The following is a 17,829-nucleotide window of genomic DNA, read 5'->3' on the forward strand; positions in this document are numbered from 1 at the left end:
CACACCCAGAAGACAGAGCTGCCCCTGCAGCACCGGGCACCGAGCACAGCATCCCCAGGCACAGGGCCGGGAAGGGCAGCAGCCCTCAGCCGTGGCCCCAGCAGAAGGGCAGTGCAGGCCATACCTGGCTGCAGTGCCAAGTCAGAGCGATGACAAGACAAAACAAAGCTCAGAATTCACTGTCTGGCTTCTTGTCATCCTGTCTCCACACTAAATCCCGCGTTCCTGAACTGCTCCTTGGGCTCCCAAGGGTGAGTGAAGGCCACAAGAAACCCAGAGAGAGTCCCTACCCTGAAGTGAGAGAAGACAGAAAACGGCGTTACCATCACTCCCTCGTCCATCCTCCCGACCTCCAGAGCTCCTCCAGCAGCCGGGGCCAGCCGGGCACCGTGCCCTGCAGGGCACCACCACCACAGTGCACTCTGCAGCCGTGGTTCTGGGCTCCCTGCACCGCTCTGCAGGAGCTGCTGTGGTGTGGCAGCTGCTCAGCGCTGCGTGCTCCCTCCAGCACGGGCAGCTGCGTGCGCCGTGGGGGCTGCTCTGCCCGGGTCAGTGGCGGAACATCAGGAGTCGGTGAAGTTTGGTTTCTCAGAGCCAGGCGGGTTTGTTCTGAGGACACTGGGAAGCAGCTCCAGAACTCTGAGCCCCAGTGAAATGTGGAAACACTGCACAGCGTGCTGCAGTCACTCACCAGTTCCTGGTTTTGGGAGAAGTACTTCTTGCAATGGAAATCTGCGAGCAGCAAGGCACAGACTGCTGCAGCAGCTCCTTGGGAACCGAGGGGGTTGTGGTGGAGCCACCGAAGAGCCAGGGAAAACAAATGAACGATCCTCACTGTGGCCCCCAGGCTGGTCAAGTACAGGGACAGACAAAGCTTTGGACAGGCACAGAGCAGGGATGGGAGAGGGAAGACAGATGGCAGAAGCTCCAGGACACGGCCTCTATCACTGCTGCAATTCAGACAGTAACCACTACTTGCTCGGAAAGGCCTCACAGCGAGCTGCCATTCCCTGTTAGCTCATGCTGTATTACTTCCCTGTAACGGCTCTGGTTCCCACCAGATCTACCTAGGTCCCTCCGGCAAAGCCACAGCAGCACAGCACGGAGCTGAGAGAAAAGGTTCTGCCTCCGGGCCAAGGAGCCAGCATCCACCTCTACACAGAGGTCGTCTGCACACCGGGCTGAAAGGTGCTCTGCAGGAAGGAAAGGAAAGCAAGGAGGTTGCTGAGCAAGAACCTTGAACACAGCTCATGCTACGCCATTAGAAACCTCCTCTGATGCCCAAACTTTGCCTTCCCATGGCCACTCTTAGATCCACCCCTTCTGTGCTAGCACCTTTTCACGAACAGCTGTCTTCTTTCGCATTTGTGTACTTCAGAGGTTGGGTTTGGTCCATTTTGGGGGTCCATTTTCTAAGCTGAACAAGCCAGGAGCTCAACACCCTCTTGTACTTGGGTCTCCTCCCTCCTGTAAGCCTGTCCTGCTCCTGCACCACCTGAACACATGCTCACATGAGGACTGGGACCCGGCCAAGGATCCTGCTACCACCACACACCACACAACGGGACGCTTTTGTCCCCTACAAAGACGTGCTGCCAGGCACAGCAGTGCCTCCATCAGCTTGTTAGTGCCTTCTTCACACTCAGGACATCAAACACAACACCAAGGAGCACGGCCCTTTGCTGTCCTCCACTCTGCTGCCCTTTCCATGCAGACTGCTTCCCATCTCCAGCAGTATTTCACTGTTTGCAATTTGCTCTGACAGCTCTCTCATTATTGGATGCATTTAATTCAGACAGCCCCTGTCAGACTTCTCAAGCGGTACAGGTCACCAGGCACAGTACGGCCGTGCATGTTTACAGGCAGCTGTGCTCACTGCTCCCATGGCAAGCTGCTGGACATGCTCTGCTCAGAAGGCTGCGTGGCTCAGCAGCAGTTCTGCTGCCAGCAGGGCTCAGCACATCCACCTGCACACAGAACTCATGTGAACGGGCTGGAGCCCACGAGGCCTGGAGCACCAGGGAGCTGCAGAGGTCCGTACAGAGCAGCTCACAGTGCAGCATCAAAAACCTATGGCCAGGCACAGTGTTTATGTGGGTATTTAAGATTCCTTACGTCACACCAATCTCACTCTCTTTTCATGCTCCTCTGAGTCCTTAGCGACTGTCTTCCTCAAAAACCATTCCATGTGTTGCTCACCAACAAAGTAGCTGAGGGGTTCACACTGCTCCATCTGTGCCACCTCCCAGCACTCAGAAGACCCAGCTGCAGCCTCCGCTGCTCCCCGGGTCTGACAGCAGCAGATCAGACAAACAGATTTAGCGAAGGCCCAGTAACTTCAGCATTAACACTTGGTCTATTGGTCTGACTGCCTGAGGAGCAGCAGAGCCATTTCTCACCTTCACCAGAAGCAATTCAGCACTTGTGCATGAATTAGGAATTGCAGCAAAGCCCAAATGCAGGGAGCAGGCTGCCAAGGGTCTCCTGCACCAGCCCCTCGCTGTGCCAGTCTGCTCTGCTCTCTGACCTGCCCCATCGTCCAGCACAGAGGCCATGGCAGCTCCTCCCAGGGTGAGGCTGTGCTTGAGGAACAGCACCATGCCCTTCCTGAGCTCCCAGAGCACTTCCTCCTCCTCTCTGCTATCCGTGGCACTCAGCACTGAGCTCAGCAAATCCTCCACAGGGATGACCTGGAGGAGCCCACCTGCATGCACACAGGCCATCAGGCTCCTGGTGGAGGGCAGCAGGCCCAGGTGTGCTCCCACCTTCTGCTCTGCCAGGAGTTCCCTGCATGATGCTCACAGCTGCAGCAGCTGCTCCAGGAGCACCCCACAACCTCTGCAGACATGCACCACTCCCAGTGGTTTGTACTGGCACCTGACACCAAGGTAACAACGAGCTGCTCTGGGCTATGGGCTGAAGCTCCAGCACGACAGCTGCCCTGCCCTTCCAGCAGCTGCTTCAGAGCTGCAGAGTGAGCGCAGGCCTGGACTGAACGGTCCGTGCAGTGAGCGAGGGGCGGGGAGGAGCACGTGGGGTTCCTGCCTTCCCCCGTTCCCATTTCCCACCTGGTTGATGTGAACAGAAGGGATGGAGGCTGCGGACACAGACGAATGGCTGGGTGAGTTGGGCAGGGACTTGCAGGGACCGATGGAGAGCTGCTGCTTCTTCCTCAGAGCCACCACTTTCTGAGCCACTGCAAGAGCAGAGAAAGGGACAGGGTCAGAGACCTGAAAGCCACTTCACCCCTCAACAAATGTCTGCAGTGCTTCAGCGAGACCCAAACCCTCCCTGTGCCTGACATCAGCATCTGGGGCTCAAACTGCAGCATCCCATACTAACAGAGAGGATTTGCAGAGCACCCAACCCATCCCCATGGCTGCCACCACCACCGCACTGCCATGAGGTCTGGCACAGCTCCTGCAGCAGCACAGCCCTCCGCAGTGGCCACACTGAGTACCCCAAGGCCAATACTGCCCCGGGTCCCACACTGCAGTGACTGCACATTGACACTGAGGAGCCATCTGGGCACAGCCACTTCCACTGAGTCCCCTGCAGTGCCCACAGGAGCCAGGGACGAGCTGGGCAGCCCGGGCAGTGCCACCTCCCTCAGCCAGGGCTCATGTGGCCCTCAGCTCTCCAGAAGCTCCCAATGCCAGCAGCCCAAAGGTGCATTTCAGTCACCCCCATCTCCCACCCTTTCTGGAAATGCAGCCTGACTGACGAGCACGGCAGCAGCCGGGGCTGCACACCGCCCTCACACACAGCACAGTCACAGGGTGCAGCGTCTGGGAACATCACAGCTCCTGAGCAAAGTGCCTACACAGATCCACGAACCAGGGAGGCTGGAAAGGACTTCTGAGATCCCCATCCCTGCCGTGCACACCGACACGCCGCATCCCCACAGTCCGCGAACACCCCCAGGATGGTGACCCCCACCCCTGGGCACTGCCAGTGCCTGACTGCTCTTTGGAGAAGGAATTGCTCTTAACGCCCAACCTGACCCTCCCCTGGCACAACCTGGGACAACAAACACTGAGAATCCGCTCTCCTCCCTGAGGCTGAAAGTGGCAGAAACTGCTGATGCAGCAGTGAGTTCCCACCCGCCCCACGTAAACAGAGGTGTTCAGTTCAGCACAGCACGAGGCCTCCAAGGAGGGCGAAAGGAGATGACTGATGGAGAGGGGAACGCACACAGGACCCCAGAGGCTGTGCACAGCCCTGCGCCTCATCTGCCCCACATCACGGCTGTGTCTGGCTGGTGCAGGACACAAGCAGCGAGCACCAGTTTCTTTTTTCTTGTCTCACTGACAAGAAAAAACTGATACAGAGTGCTGGCAAATACTTCTTTTCAGTCCTACATTACTATTACACACGCATACATCCATAGATCAGTCAGAGGAACAAACCTCCCCAGCACAATGCCCATAATGGCACACAGTGCATCCCAGAGGGCTTCAGGAACATGGAAACACTCAGGAGCCCTTCACGCCACGAAGACATCCGAGCACTCCCAGCAGGAGTCACTAATAGTCCCAGAAACGTTCAGCAGAGCAGACATGAAAGCAGATGGGACACATGAGAAGGGATGCGACGTGAGATGAGACACCACACGTGCAGGGAGCTCCTGCACGGCCCACGGAGGACAGCACTCTGCTTTGGGGGCAGTGCAGTGCAGCACCACATCCCACGGCTGCCCCCAAACAGGAGGACGTCAATGAGGTTTCCAGGGCAGGGACAGGAGCAGCGCAGGGGCAGAGGAGGAGGCCTGGGGAGGGCGGTCTCTCGGAAGGTGAGGGGGCTGAAAAGAGTCAGAAAACTCAGCACCTGTGTTCTGAGGCAAAGAGCCCAGCACAGGCCCAGCCTTGCACTGCCCCTGGACATCAGAGGTGGCAACGGAAGCCACGTGGGGCCAGAAGGGCACAGAGGAGGTGATCCAACCTCAGCTGCCCCATCTGGAGTCGGCTTTCACGTCGCTGCTCGCTGGGCAGAGCTTCTCCTCCTCCTCCATGAGCAGGATGCTCTGCAAAGATGACGTCCACCACCCATACAGCTGTGCCTGGGGCCATCTGCTCACTGAGTTTCTTTCCTCGCCACGCGGAGCTCTCAGGTGTGCAACCAATGCACTCTGTCCTGGTGCAGGACCTCTGTGCAGGGACAGTGCTGGCGCTGGACAAACGTCCCGTACGGTGCTGTTGGCACTTGAGCATCGCACCTCACGTGGTGTTCTGCAGCAGCCCTTGTCCCAGGGCTCTTCACTGCGGCACTGAAGCTCTTCCATGAGTCACAGTGGAACTCCCTGCGTTGCACTTCACACCCACGAGACACAGCTGAGGTGAAGTGTGGGAGCTGAGGCACCTCCACGCGGATGACTTCTCACTGCAGTCCCAGCATCCTCTAAGCTCTGAGAGCACTCACGGAGGCAGTTTAGAGAACAAAGCTCCTTAACCCCACGCCTCCAAAGTCACGAAACCCACGGGCGCTGCTCCCACCTTGCTGGGAGCTCCTGGCATCAGCACGGGCCCTGCACCGCCCATGCTCCAGCCACTCCCCATTGCTACTGCTGAAGCTCTGAGGCTGCAGCTGGCACCTATGGGACACCGAGCTGCACCTGAAGGCGTGGGCAGAGCACCCCATCCTGTCACAGAAGCAGTAACTGGGACAGCATCTGATGCTGGCAGCTGCTTCGAATGGATGAGAAGTGCCATTCCCACACAACGGACAGCACTTCTGGGGGCCTTCCAGGCTGCACAAGAGACAGCAGCCTTGCAAGGAGAGGAGGAGCAGCCGTCCTCACACCGCAAACCCTTTCCACAGTGACCACCTCCTGCCCTGACAGCTCCACGCAGCACAGCTACAGCAGCACACAGGAACAGATCCCTGCCACAGCACAGCCACCTTCACCTGAGATCAGACACTGCTCCAGGCATGGAGGAGCAGCGTCTGCAGCACCAGAACAGAGGGCACAGCAGTACCTGGAGCCAACTCTGACCTGCAGTGAATGCAGAGAGCTGTGGTTCTGCTCCCCATAGCTTCCCCATGCTCAGCAGCACTGCACGTGGGGCTCCTGCAGAGATAGAGATGGAGCCGTGGGGAGGAAGCAATGGCCTCCGCCTTCAGATGGGCACTGCCAGGGGACACCAGCGTGCTGCCCAAAGCGAGCAATGGCAGAGCTCAGGAACAGCACCTGGAACTGGGAGCAGTGCACGCACTGTGCAGCACAGACAATCCAGCACACCCAGCAAGGAAAGCAGCGACTGCAGACTGCAGGTCTAGAATGGTTAGGAGGAACTTCACAGCCCCCACAGCCCCACACCTTCCGTGGGTCGGTTGCTCCCACCAGGTGGGGCCACCCAGGGCCCCTGCGTGGCCCCGGTTACCTCCAGATATGGGGCAGCCGTGCCAGGGTATCACTGTTTCTGGGTAAAGAACTTCCCCCCATCACCCGACCCAGATCTCCCCTCTTAGTTCAATGCCCCTCTGCCATCCGTTCCCTGCGTGCCAGCAGCTGCTCAGCATTCAGCATTAGGTGTATAGGTACCCCCACGGATTCAGCCATTAGGTGTATAGGTACCCCCACGGATTCAGCCATTAGGTGTATAGGTACCCCCACGGATTCAGCATTAGGTGTATAGGTACCCCCACGGATTCAGCATTAGGTGTATAGGTACCCCCACGGATTCAGCCATTAGGTGTATAGGTACCCCCACGGATTCAGCCATTAGGTGTATAGGTACCCCCACGGATTCAGCATTAGGTGTATAGGTACCCCCACGGATTCAGCATTAGGTGTATAGGTACCCCCACGGATTCAGCATTAGGTGTATAGGTACCCCCACGGATTCAGCATTAGGTGTATAGGTACCCCCACGGATTCAGCATTAGGTGTATAGGTACCGTAACCAAGTTACTCGCTGATCTTCCTGAAGCAGCTGAGCTCCTCCCGGTGTCTCACTGGCAGCTACTTTTCCTAAGCTCTGATGAATTTTTGCAGTTTCCTGTTGTTTTTCAAACTTCCCTGCATCCTTCTGAAACGCCGACACCCGAACCCAGCTTGTCCCCGCAGCAGTGGTCCCCCTGAGAGCTGACAAGGACCCCTCCCATCTCCCCACTGCTGCTCCCCGCTCTGCACCCCAGGGACACAAGGTTTGTCCCACGACTGCAGCAGCCCTGAGTGTCAGCCTCGTGCGGCTCTCATCTCACTGCTCCCCAGAGGCTGTAACCCCAGAGCACGTGTACTGCCCGAAGCACAGCCCCGGGGCTGCGGGACGCACTGCGGGCTCACCCTCAGGATGCACTCCTCAGACGGCAGAGGGGAGCAGCAGAGGGGAACATCCAGGGACTGCCAGCCTCAGCCCTGCAGCACGAGGCGGTGGGGAGGTCAGGGTTTGTGCAGGGGGAGGGAGATCAGCCCTGCAGCCGAAGGGCGAAGGCTGAAGGCAGCACTGGGCCCTGTCCCGCCTGCTGCCCTCAGCCCACGCCGCCGTGCAGCAGTGCACGCGTTGCATTTTCACTTCTGCAGTCCCACTGCGCTATTTTTTCCGAACTTTCCCCCATGCCTCCTGTTCCACCTGCAAACACCAACAGCACAGCTGTCCTTCCCAAAAGCTGCTCTGCCCTGTCTGCCACCCAGCCCTTCCCACAGGGCCCTTACTGTGCCCCACACACAGCTCCCCAGCTCACTGCAGGTCACTGGGCAGAGCGAGGGAAGGGGAGAACGTGCACACTCATCACAGGGCAGAGCCCAGGCCTACCTGAGCAGAGTGGCAGCATTAAGTTCCCCACCTCCAGCATCCCTGCCACGCAGACCCAAGGGCAGAAGCACGCTCCCACGTGCTGCTCCCACGAGGAACAGCCGCTCCACGCAGATGGAGGAGCACCTCCCTCACCCCGCTGGCCACGCTCCCTGCAACGCACCCCCGGGTCCCTCCGGCCTCGGCCGCTCACAGGACCCCCTCTGTGCACACTGAGTAACTGCTCTGCACGCGACCCCGCGCCTGGCAGCCCTCGATGCAGCACTGCTATCCGACAGCTGTGCTCAGGGCACGGACAGCCCACGCTGCTGCCCGCTGCATTACCGTCCTGGAAGACCCTCTCCACGTTCAGCCCGTAGGTGGCACAGGTCTCATAGTACGTGCAGCGCTTCAGGTCGTTGGAGAGCTTCCGTGCCCGGGAGTCGTCGATGACGCGGGGGTTGGTGGCACTGATGGCATCTGCGAACCAAGGGAGAGCGGGTGAGACGCCGTGCCCCTCCCCCACAGCCCTGGGCTCTCCTGGCCTGCTCCTTCACACCGATGCTCCCCTGCACGGCACATCCTGCCCCACCCCCACCTCGGGTAACAGTGTCCCACATCGGCAGATCGTGGATTAGCTAACGTCTCTAAATGACCCTTCCTCTGCTCTGCTAAGCTGAGAACAGCAGCAGGGAGCGGGAGCTGCAGCTGGGAACACGGGACAGGACAGCTCCAGTAACACCCAGCATCACGGACAGCACTGCTGCCGAGGGCGACTGCAGGACACAGAGACAGCAGACAGAGCTGGGGGCAGAGCTGCAAGCAGCGTGGCCCTGGGTGTGATGCAGCCTCATCTGCGTGGGGATGATGGGGCCTCCACGGGCTGGAAGTGACTAACGTGTGCCAGGGCAGCCAGACCCACCACGCGCTCATCTGCAAGTCTGCCTCACCGGCACAGCAGCGTGGATTTGTCATCATTTTAGCTCTCAGGGCCACACTCAACAGATTAAGGAACCAAAGGGAAGAAATGATGCTCAGTTAATAGGGAAGGACAGCTCTGCAGGATGTGGTGGCAGCACTAACCAGCATGCTGCACCACCCCGCCCAGCACCAGGCCGAGATCCCTCGCTCAGAAACCGATCCCACAACCTTTAAATACCAGAATGTTATCAGCTTTGTATTGGAGGCACAGAGCACACCCCTGGAGACCTCCTGCTGGCACTGCCTGCTCCTAGCCCCGGAAGGTGATGGTGGCTAACCACTCTCCGCTCAGGAGCTCTCTTGCAACGTGTCCCATCCCCTGCTCCTGCTGTCTGCCTGTCACCTCACACCCACAGAACAGGGTCCCTCCTGCCCACACCCTGTGCCTGCACACAGGAGGGACTCAGTTCGGAGCTGTGGAGCTCGGACACTTGCAGTGATGCTCTCACTGCTCCCCTTCGTGCCCTTGTCTCTCCCCTCCCTGCTTCCCGGGTGCCGCAGTTTGGCTGTCAGAACCCACGCAGCCTCCGCACACTGTGAGAGCCAGGACCCAACTGCAGGGCCCCAGCCCTGCCCAGGAGGAGGAGGAGGGCAGCTCTGCGTACTGCAGCTCCTCCCCACACCCACGCTGGGCTGGCAGCACTGGGGGGTGGCAGTGCCCCACCGCCCAGCACAGCCCTGCTCAGCCTCCAGGAGCTGGCAGCTCTCTGCCACCCCTCGAACCTTTCCTGCTGCAACTCGCCCCAGCAGCACAGACATCAGAGCATCAGCACCCAACCCCAAGGCACCGGCCCCAGCGCTCAGCCAGCGCAGGCAGGAGCTGGGAGGGCAGTGCCAAGGGCAGCAGCAGGAGGAAGGAGTTTGGAGAGGTGAAGCAGCTCTGTGCAGGGGAGCTGGGAGGGTCTGGGGAGGAATTACGGAGCCCATCCAGGGCCCCTAACCCAAGGGGTCTCCTGGTACTGCCTCGATCCAGCTTACAGCACCAGGCAGGGCGAGCCCCTGGCACCCCCCCCAGCTCCCTTTGCAGGAGGTGGCCCCGCTGCCCACACTCACCCTGAGTGCCCACCAGCACCATCGGCACCTCGGCCGTGTTGCGGTAGCTGCACAGCCGCAGGTAGTAGTTGTACACGGTCTGGAAGCTGATCTCATCCTCCAGGCTGAAGACAAACACCACGGCATCAACCCAGGCAGCGAACTGAGGGCGGGAGACACAGCAAGTCACCGTCACCGGCCACCACTGCCCATCCCTCACTGCCACCGTCGTCACCACTGCCACCACGCAGCTCCCGAGGCAGCCCTGCGGTCGCAGCCCCCCCTGCTGCGTGCCAGCACTGCAGGACCCCCTACCTGGAGCTCGGGGGGGCCGCCTTCATCACGGATCAGCAGCAGGTAACTCTGACCATCCACCACGATCTCCTTCTTGAACCGGCCACCTTGGGGACAGAGCACAGCAGTGAGAGGGGCAGGGCATGCAGTGGGGGCCGCAATGGGGGCATGCAGGGGGAGAGATGGGGGCTGCCTCTGGGGCCGGGGGGAGTGAGGGCCCCGAGCACCGCAGGAGCTGAACCTCACCCTCTGGAGACTCCTCCTGCACGTAGGTGCCGGTCAGGTAGCGGTGCACCAGGGCCGACTTGCCGCTGGACAGGTTCCCCACGATGCCCTGGGGAAGAGAGGTGTGTGTCACGGTGGCCATCCACCACACACCCCCACACCCCACCCCACCGCACCACGAGGTGACCCCAGCCCACTGCTGCAGCCCCCCATCCCCACACCGCAGTCAGCTCCCGGTGGAAGGGAACTCTCCTCCCAGCCCAGGCATCCCGGTCTGTAAGCACTGGAGCTCCTGGCACAGAAGAAAGAGGGCAGAGCCCGGCCGACACTGGGCACAGCTCCTGCCACGGTGCCAGGCCCTGGCTGCGGCACTGCTGTGTCTGCAGCAGCACACGGCTGGGCTGAGTCGGGGCCACCATACACACCGGCTGCCCTGGGGACAACGGCTGCCACGCAGCCCCAGGCTCCCAGAGTCAGTGCTGGGTGGGGGTGCCCAAGGACGGCTCTGCTGCCCCAGCTCTGCCCCCGGGGCTCTTCCTCCACCACCACCCTCCTCCTGGCTCCACAGGTACCCCCACACAGGGGCTCCAATGGGAACGCCCTGCAGATTCATGGAATCACAGAGCCATTCACATTGGAGAAGACCTCCCGGCGTGAGGCCATCCTCTCATCCTATAGCTTTGATGCTTCCCTTCAGGGTCCCCCCAGCAGCAGCTGCAGCACGGACTGCAGGACAGGCAGAAAGGGGCAGAGCTTGGGAGGCACTGCAGGAGGAACCCAGAGGTCATGGAGAGCAAGGAACAAGGCCGTGCTGCCCAACACATCACAAGCAACGCAAAGGAGAGCTGCACGAGTACTTCTGGACAGATGCGTTTTATGAAGGGGACTAACAAGTAAATATTCAAAGTCTGCTGTCATTAATACTTCACTGCAGATAAGAGGAACCGTGCTTCTGTGACTTGCAAAAGCACTCCCTGCTTTCAGATTAAGACTGAAAAACATTTGTCTTAAAAGGGCTGAAAGGAGACAGGCCACCAGCCCTCGAAGGGCGTGAAACTGAAGGCTGCTGAGGAGCACGAGGAGAGTGAAGTGCTGAACAGAGAGCCGAGGTCCCACGAACAGCTGGGAGCACGCGGTGCTCTGCAAGAGCTGACCCTGACCCCAGGCACAGCCATCCTGGGCCTCCCGTGGCCCCACATACAGCCATCCTGGGCCTCCCGTAGCCCCACATACAGCCATCCTGGGCCTCCCGTAGCCCCACATACAGCCATCCTGGGCCTCCCGTAGCCCCACATACAGCCATCCTGGGCCTCCACCCCCCCAGACACGGCTCTGGGCCCCGTGCCCATCGCACAGCTCAGCCTGAGCAGCCACCACCCATCCCCCAGCACTGGTGATGGTGGCAGCTCACAGGATCCAGCAAGGACACGTGTAGGAAATGCCTCTGTCCTTGGAGGGGCTGCACCCTGAGAGCAGGTGCCCCCTGCGGATGACCCATGGGAACTGCCAGAGCCTGTGCCCGTCCCCACGTGCGCCCCGCAGGCAGGCAGTGACATGGTGGCACCCGGTGACAGTGCTGCAGGACACGCTCTGCGTGCCAGCACGCTGCTGGATGCTCTCTGCAGCTCAGAGCTGGGGGTGATCTCACCCCACAGGTCGGGCAGGGTTGGGGTTAGGGTGGGCACAGAGAGGTGCTCAGGTGCTGCTCCTGGAGCTCTGCGTCCACATCCTTTCCCACACCAGCACCCACCCACCCCTGTGCAGTGTGACCCCCCGCAAACCCCGGCTTTGCCCCAGCACAGCAGCAGCCCCACTCCTCCCCCCTCCGTGGGGCCGAACCCCCTGCATGCACTCGCCCCACCCCAGGAGAACACAGCACTGCCTGGGGATGTGAAGCACCGGAGGACCGGGTGTGAGTACTCACCACCTTCAGCTCAGGCACCGAGCGGCTCAGGGTCCATTCCTGACTGTTCACGAAGGAATCTGCAGAGCAGAGAGCAGAGATCAGGACAGGACCCCCCCACTGCCCCCGGCAGCACGGCCAGCAGCCCCACGGCTGTGTGCGACAGACACCTGTGGGTGTCTGCAACGAGCAGAGCACGGCAACAGCTCCGAGCAATGGGGCCCAACGCTGCCGTGTGCTGCTCCCCAGGGGCTCACAGCGACCGCGTCCCCTCCGTCCCCGCAGACCGCGGAGGCGCTCCTGCACCGCTGCGCATCGCTGCCACTGCACCGAACGTGAGGACTGCCGGGGCCGGGAATGGAGCCCACGTGTGGAGGTGGCTGCGGTGCAGCGGAGGCAGAGCTGGGGAGGGTGGGCTGCTCAGGGAGCACAGCCAGCCGTGCAGGGGGCTGCCCCGCCGCGCTCACACTGCTCGCTGTGAGCGGGCTCACAGTGCTCACCACCAGATTTTTAACGTGCTCCAAAGGCCTCCGAGTAAATCCCCGCTCAGAAACAACCACAGCGCAGTGCCAGCTGAGCCGCGCTGAGCCGGGCAGCGCTCTCAGCCACCAACAGGAGCGTGCTGCCGTCCGACCCGCACCCGTCAGCATCCACAGCTGTGAGCTGTGCACCCAGTGCCGACCCCACAGTCGGACCTGAGCCCCAAACCGACCCCGTGGGTCCGCAGCCCATGCACCTCCTGAGCCACCTCCCCTTCCTTTACTGCACATACTTCTGCCTTTTCCTAAACCCACATCAAATTTCACTCCTGTACCATTCTGTACTGATGAGATCCAGGGCTGCAAACTCTCCCTCCCCCCGAGACCCCACCTGGTGGTCTGTGTGGGGCCGGCTGTGGCTGCCCCGCCCCACCCCAGCAGGGCTGCGTGGGACCGGGGGCTGTCAGGCGCCTGCAGAGCGGTTTCTGCACCGCCCCAAAGGGCCTCAGGCCGAGCACCCACTGCCAAAAAGCGCTGACACAGCGGCTGAGTCAGCTCAGCCCCAGCCCCACCTCACTGCAGGGAGCTCTGTGCCACGGGGGTCTCCCCGCAGCCCACCCAGGGAAGCCCAGCAGGATGCAGACACGGGGACCCACCTGAGCAGCCCCACCACCGCCCTGCCCGGACGGTTTAGTTTATCCCGTCAAACACACCAGGCACTCCTCTTCCCTTTGTCATCAGTACCACGGGAGCCCGGGGCTGCGGACCATCGCCTGCCCCGGGTGCTGAGCTCCCAAGCCGAGCTGAGGTGTCCCAGCCCTCCCGGCCCTGTCCCCACCGCGGGCAGCACAGTGAGCTCAGCCGTGCTGAGCTGAGCCTCCTGCAGCCGCTCAGTGCTGCGCAGCTGGAGGACGAAGGGCCCAGTGCCCGCAGGATGGGTGCAGCAGAGGCCCATCTGCCTCGTGCTCTGCGAGGGCACCTGCCAGGCGTGTTCGTGCTGCACACACACAGGTAATAATTAACCACGCACTGCAGCACCATCTCGGACACCAGAAGCACGGACATTCACAGCAGCTCTGGAACCAGGTCAGAGGCTGAGCAAACACCAAAGTGCCCCCTGACCCCCGCTGCCAGCAGGGCACAGCCACCCCTTCAGTGCAGGAGTGGCACGGCTCAGCCCTGCAGCATGGCACGGCTCAGCCCTGCAGCGTGGCACGGCTCAGCCCTGCAGCGTGGCACGGCTCAGCCCTGCAGCGTGGCACGGCTCAGCCCTGCAGCGTGGCACGGCTCAGCCCTGCAATGTGGCACGGCTCAGCCCTGCAGCGTGGCACGGCTCAGCCCTGCAATGTGGCACGGCTCAGCCCTGCAGCGTGGCACGGCTCAGCCCTGCAATGTGGCACGGCTCAGCCCTGCAATGTGGCACGGCTCAGCCCTGCAATGTGGCATGGCTCAGCCCTGCAGCGTGGCACGGCTCAGCCCTGCAATGTGGCACGGCTCAGCCCTGCAGCGTGGCACGGCTCAGCCCTGCAGCGTGGCACGGCTCAGCCCCAGCCCCAGCCCCGCTGCCCCCAGCGATGCTCAGGCAGGTGCTAACACGAGGTGATACCTATCACTGCCTGCTCCACTTCCTATGCAAACTTCCCCATTAAAATACAAACACCATCCTCCTCTCCCAGCGGCCTTCCCTCTCAAACCCTACACGGTCATCTCCTCTGCGTGGCCGTGCACCCAACAGGAGTGAAGGGCATCACCTCTGACCTCAAGGCACCATGGAAGAAGCAGAGCCTCACAGTGAGCAGGGCAGCCCCCAGCCCCATGCCCACCCCGTCCCTCCAGGCTGTCTGCACGCAGCTCCCGGCCCTGACTGCGTGCCCGGCCCAACCAGCTGCGTGCTGTCTGACACAGACCCAGCTCCACGGCCCCGTCCTTGCTGAACGCACAGAGCACCATGGTGCCACACACACACAACCCCGAGCTGCCGTTTGCGTATCAGTTCCTGCGTTCCCTGACCATCCCTCCCTGCGCCCAGACCAGGCCAAAGCCCCACAGCAGCAGGAGCGAGCACGGTGCAGAGGTCCGAGGTGGTCATGTGGGACAGCACTGGGACCGTTCCCCTTTGAGGGGGCCCTCGGGGTGCACACAGTGTGTGCTGTGCTGGATGGGTCCCTGCTGCAAACAAAATGCCGCCGGTACTGGAGCAGGGAAGCAGCTCTGGTTGGGTCTGTGCCTGGAGCAGGATACCCAGGACCTGCAAGAAGCCAATAACAGCAGCTGCACCCCCGGGAGGGCACACTGGGGCAGCTGAGCAGCTCTCCTGGGGCTGGGGTGGGCAGCACAGCATGCAGCAGTTGAGGTCTGGAAGTGCTGAGCACGCATCAGGAGCAGCATCGTCCCGCAGAGGCGCAGGGCAGAGCTCCCCGAGCTGCACACGGACAGCCCGAGCTCTGCAGAGCTCCACGTCACACTGACAGCTCCTGAGCCAGAGCCCACGGGCTGCACTCAGTGCTGACGGGACACGGCGGGTGGGACAAGGACATGGGCTCTGCTCTGCAGCCTCGCTGGGCACCTCGCTGACCCGGGAGCACATCCTGAGCGGATAACAGCAAGGTTACATTCTGAGCAAACGCCAAACCCGAGCACAACCTGTGCAGCTCCAGTGAACAGCACCCACTGCGCTGCAGCAACTCGTGGTCCCACAGCCACGCCACGCTGCAGTGCCACAGCAGCCAGGAGCGGGGCGAGGACCCCGAGGTGGGCACACAGCCCCCGCTGCAGCCCTGGGAACGCGGCAGGCAGGCTGGTGGCTGCAGGCAAGCAGCAACAGGCCCCACCACACCTCCCAGCCCGGGTACACCCACATTCCGCAGCCATGAGCGCGGCCTGCTCGCATGGGAACCCCCATCACCCCGCCAGCCAGAGGCACCTGGGAGCACGCAGGGAGCGCGACACGGGCAGCCCCACACCTGCACCTGGAAGGCACCGCGAGCCCCCGGGACAGCGGGACCGAGGGGACGGGTCTGCAGAGCCCCCCACGCTGCGGCAGCGCGGCCCAAAGCAGAGCCTGCAGCCGCTCCCATGCTCCCCTACAGAGCCCGACCCGGCGGGAGCACACAAGGGCACAGAGCTGCCCAGGAGCCCGCGGGCGGATGGGGATCCTCAGCACCAGGGACCCCGCGATGGAGCCCTGCACGGCCCATGGGTGCCTGGAAGTGCTGCCCAAAGCCCATCCCCCACCGCCGCTCCATCCGCAGCGTTCAATGCCTTAAAAAGCCCACGGGTGCTGCGTGCTCCTCCCAGCCCCGCGCCTGCTGCTGTGGGGCCACGCAGGGGAACAACAGAACGGGGAACGGCACTGGGAAACAGGGCCAGGGAACGAGACCGGGGACGGGGGTGCGGGCAGCACAGCTCCACGGAGCCTCTATCAACCCGGGCAGCCCCAGCACCGCGAGCACAGCCCACGGTCCCCCCGCGCCCCACGGAGCGCCCCGTGCCCAGCGGTCCGGCACTCAGACGCAGCTCCGCAGCGCAGAACCGCACAGCCCCCACACACCGCTCCTCGCTCTGCCCCGGCAGCTCCCGTGTCACCCCCCCAAGTCACCCCCCATGTCACCCGGCCCTCCCACGAGCGGTTCCCATTCCGTTTCCCTGCCCCGACACCGCCGCCAGCCTCCGCCGCCCCGGCCCCGAGCACACGGCTGCAGCACGGCCACCGCACGGCGGCCGAGCTCACGCACTCCCTCACGCACCCACTCACCCAGCGCTCGCAGCGGTCCTCCGCCCAGCAGGACGGGATCGTTGCCGCCGCGGGGCTCCTTGGGGCCGGCACCGCGCTCGCGCCGTCGGAAGGGCCCGGTGAGCAGCTTCCAGAGCCCGGCGGGCGGCCCGGGCTCCGCGCGCAGCCCGGCGCGGCCCAGCTCGGGGTAGAGCAGGTCCCGCTTGCTGGGGCAGGCGTGTAGGGAGCCGGCGTCGCCCTCGCTCTTGGTGCGGAGCCGCGCGGGGCGCAGCCCGCCCGACTCGGAGCGCCGCAGCTCGTGGCCCCGGCGCAGGCGGAAGCTGAAGCTCTTGCGCAGGGCGCTCAGGTGCCGCCGCGGGCCGGGGCCGCCGCGGCCGAAGAGGTTCCAGCGGCGGCTGCCCCACAGGGACCCTCCGCGGGGGAAGCCGGGGCCGTCGGCGGGCGGCGGGCGGGCGGCGGGCAGGAACGTCATGCTGCCGGGCCGCGAGCGCTGAGCCCCGCCGGGCGCTCCGCCGTCCCCGTCCTCGCGGCGGCGCGGTCGGAAGAAGTCGAGCAGGCCGCCCCGGGAGCGCGGCGCGGAGCCCGGCGTCGCCCCGGCCCCGGCCCCTCCGCCCGCCGCGCAGAAGCTCTTGGGTCGGCGCCGCTGCTGCTGCGCGGCCCCGAGCGCGGCGCGGACGGCGGGGACGCCGTGCAGGTCCAGCGACTCGCACACGCTGACGGCGCGCCGCGGCGCGGGGCTGGGGCTCGGGGGGCTCCGCGCCGCCCCGCTCCGCCGCCGGCCCTCCGCCATCGTCACCCGCGGGGCTGCCCCATGGCCGCGGGCCCCCCCGCGCGCCGCCCGCCGCCCGCCCGCTCCCACGCCGCGCCGGCATGCCCGGGCCGCGCTCCGGCGCGCCGCCAGCCGCGGGGCGGGCCCGCCCCGAACGCGCCGGGGGACGGCACGGGGACGCGACGGGACGGGGCCGCCCCGCCGAGGCCGCGCCCTCTCGGGGACGCCGCTTCCCGGCCCCGAGCCCGCAGCGCGGGGTCGCGGAGCCCTTCGGACCGGAGCCGGCGCTCGGCCGCCCCGGACCCCGCGAGCCGACCCCGCCGCTCCGCTCCGCGCCGCCCGCGGCCGCCGCTGGGGGGCGCTGCCGCCCCGCGCTGAGCCGCCGCCGGACACGGCCGGCAGGGGGCGCCGCGGGCCGGGGCTCGGCCGCTCGGGCCGCGCTTTGGGCCTCGGGCACCGCCGGGTCCCGGCCCCGCGACACCGCCCGCTGCCGCCCCAGGGCCCTCCCCGCAACGCCACGGGCAGCGCGGCTCTCGGCCGTGCCGTACTGACCTCCGTACCCCATCAGCACAGCCCCGCTCTTCCGCACCTCCATGCGGCAGTGAACGTGAACCCCATCCTTAACAAACCCCGCTCAGTGCCGGCAGCAACGCTGCACGCACATGGAGGCACTCAGTGCA

General features: G+C 63.7%; 1 protein-coding gene across 4 annotated transcripts in view; it reads right to left on the reverse strand.

Annotated features, from left to right (window-relative positions):
- The window catches only part of AGAP3 (ArfGAP with GTPase domain, ankyrin repeat and PH domain 3), an 81,009-nt gene that overhangs the window by 45,434 nt on the left and 17,746 nt on the right, over nucleotides 1-17,829 (reverse strand). For 3 of the 4 annotated variants that reach the window (XM_065751661.1, XM_065751662.1, XM_065751663.1), the window contains exons 2-7: nucleotides 12,190-12,248; nucleotides 10,287-10,374; nucleotides 10,062-10,147; nucleotides 9,768-9,909; nucleotides 8,079-8,213; nucleotides 3,069-3,196 (exon numbers count right to left, since the gene is read on the reverse strand). In XM_065751661.1, coding sequence (XP_065607733.1) covers nucleotides 3,069-3,196; nucleotides 8,079-8,213; nucleotides 9,768-9,909; nucleotides 10,062-10,147; nucleotides 10,287-10,374; nucleotides 12,190-12,248 — 638 coding nt within the window. Of the gene's footprint in view, nucleotides 1-3,068; nucleotides 3,197-8,078; nucleotides 8,214-9,767; nucleotides 9,910-10,061; nucleotides 10,148-10,286; nucleotides 10,375-12,189; nucleotides 12,249-16,401; nucleotides 17,171-17,829 lie in introns of those variants that run through there. The other variant, XM_065751660.1, reaches the window with a different exon arrangement.

Source organism: Cyrtonyx montezumae, unplaced genomic scaffold (assembly GCF_038088225.1).
Source record: "Cyrtonyx montezumae isolate F1298 unplaced genomic scaffold, pur_monq_1.0 scaffold_79, whole genome shotgun sequence".
Taxonomy (NCBI): domain Eukaryota; kingdom Metazoa; phylum Chordata; class Aves; order Galliformes; family Odontophoridae; genus Cyrtonyx; species Cyrtonyx montezumae.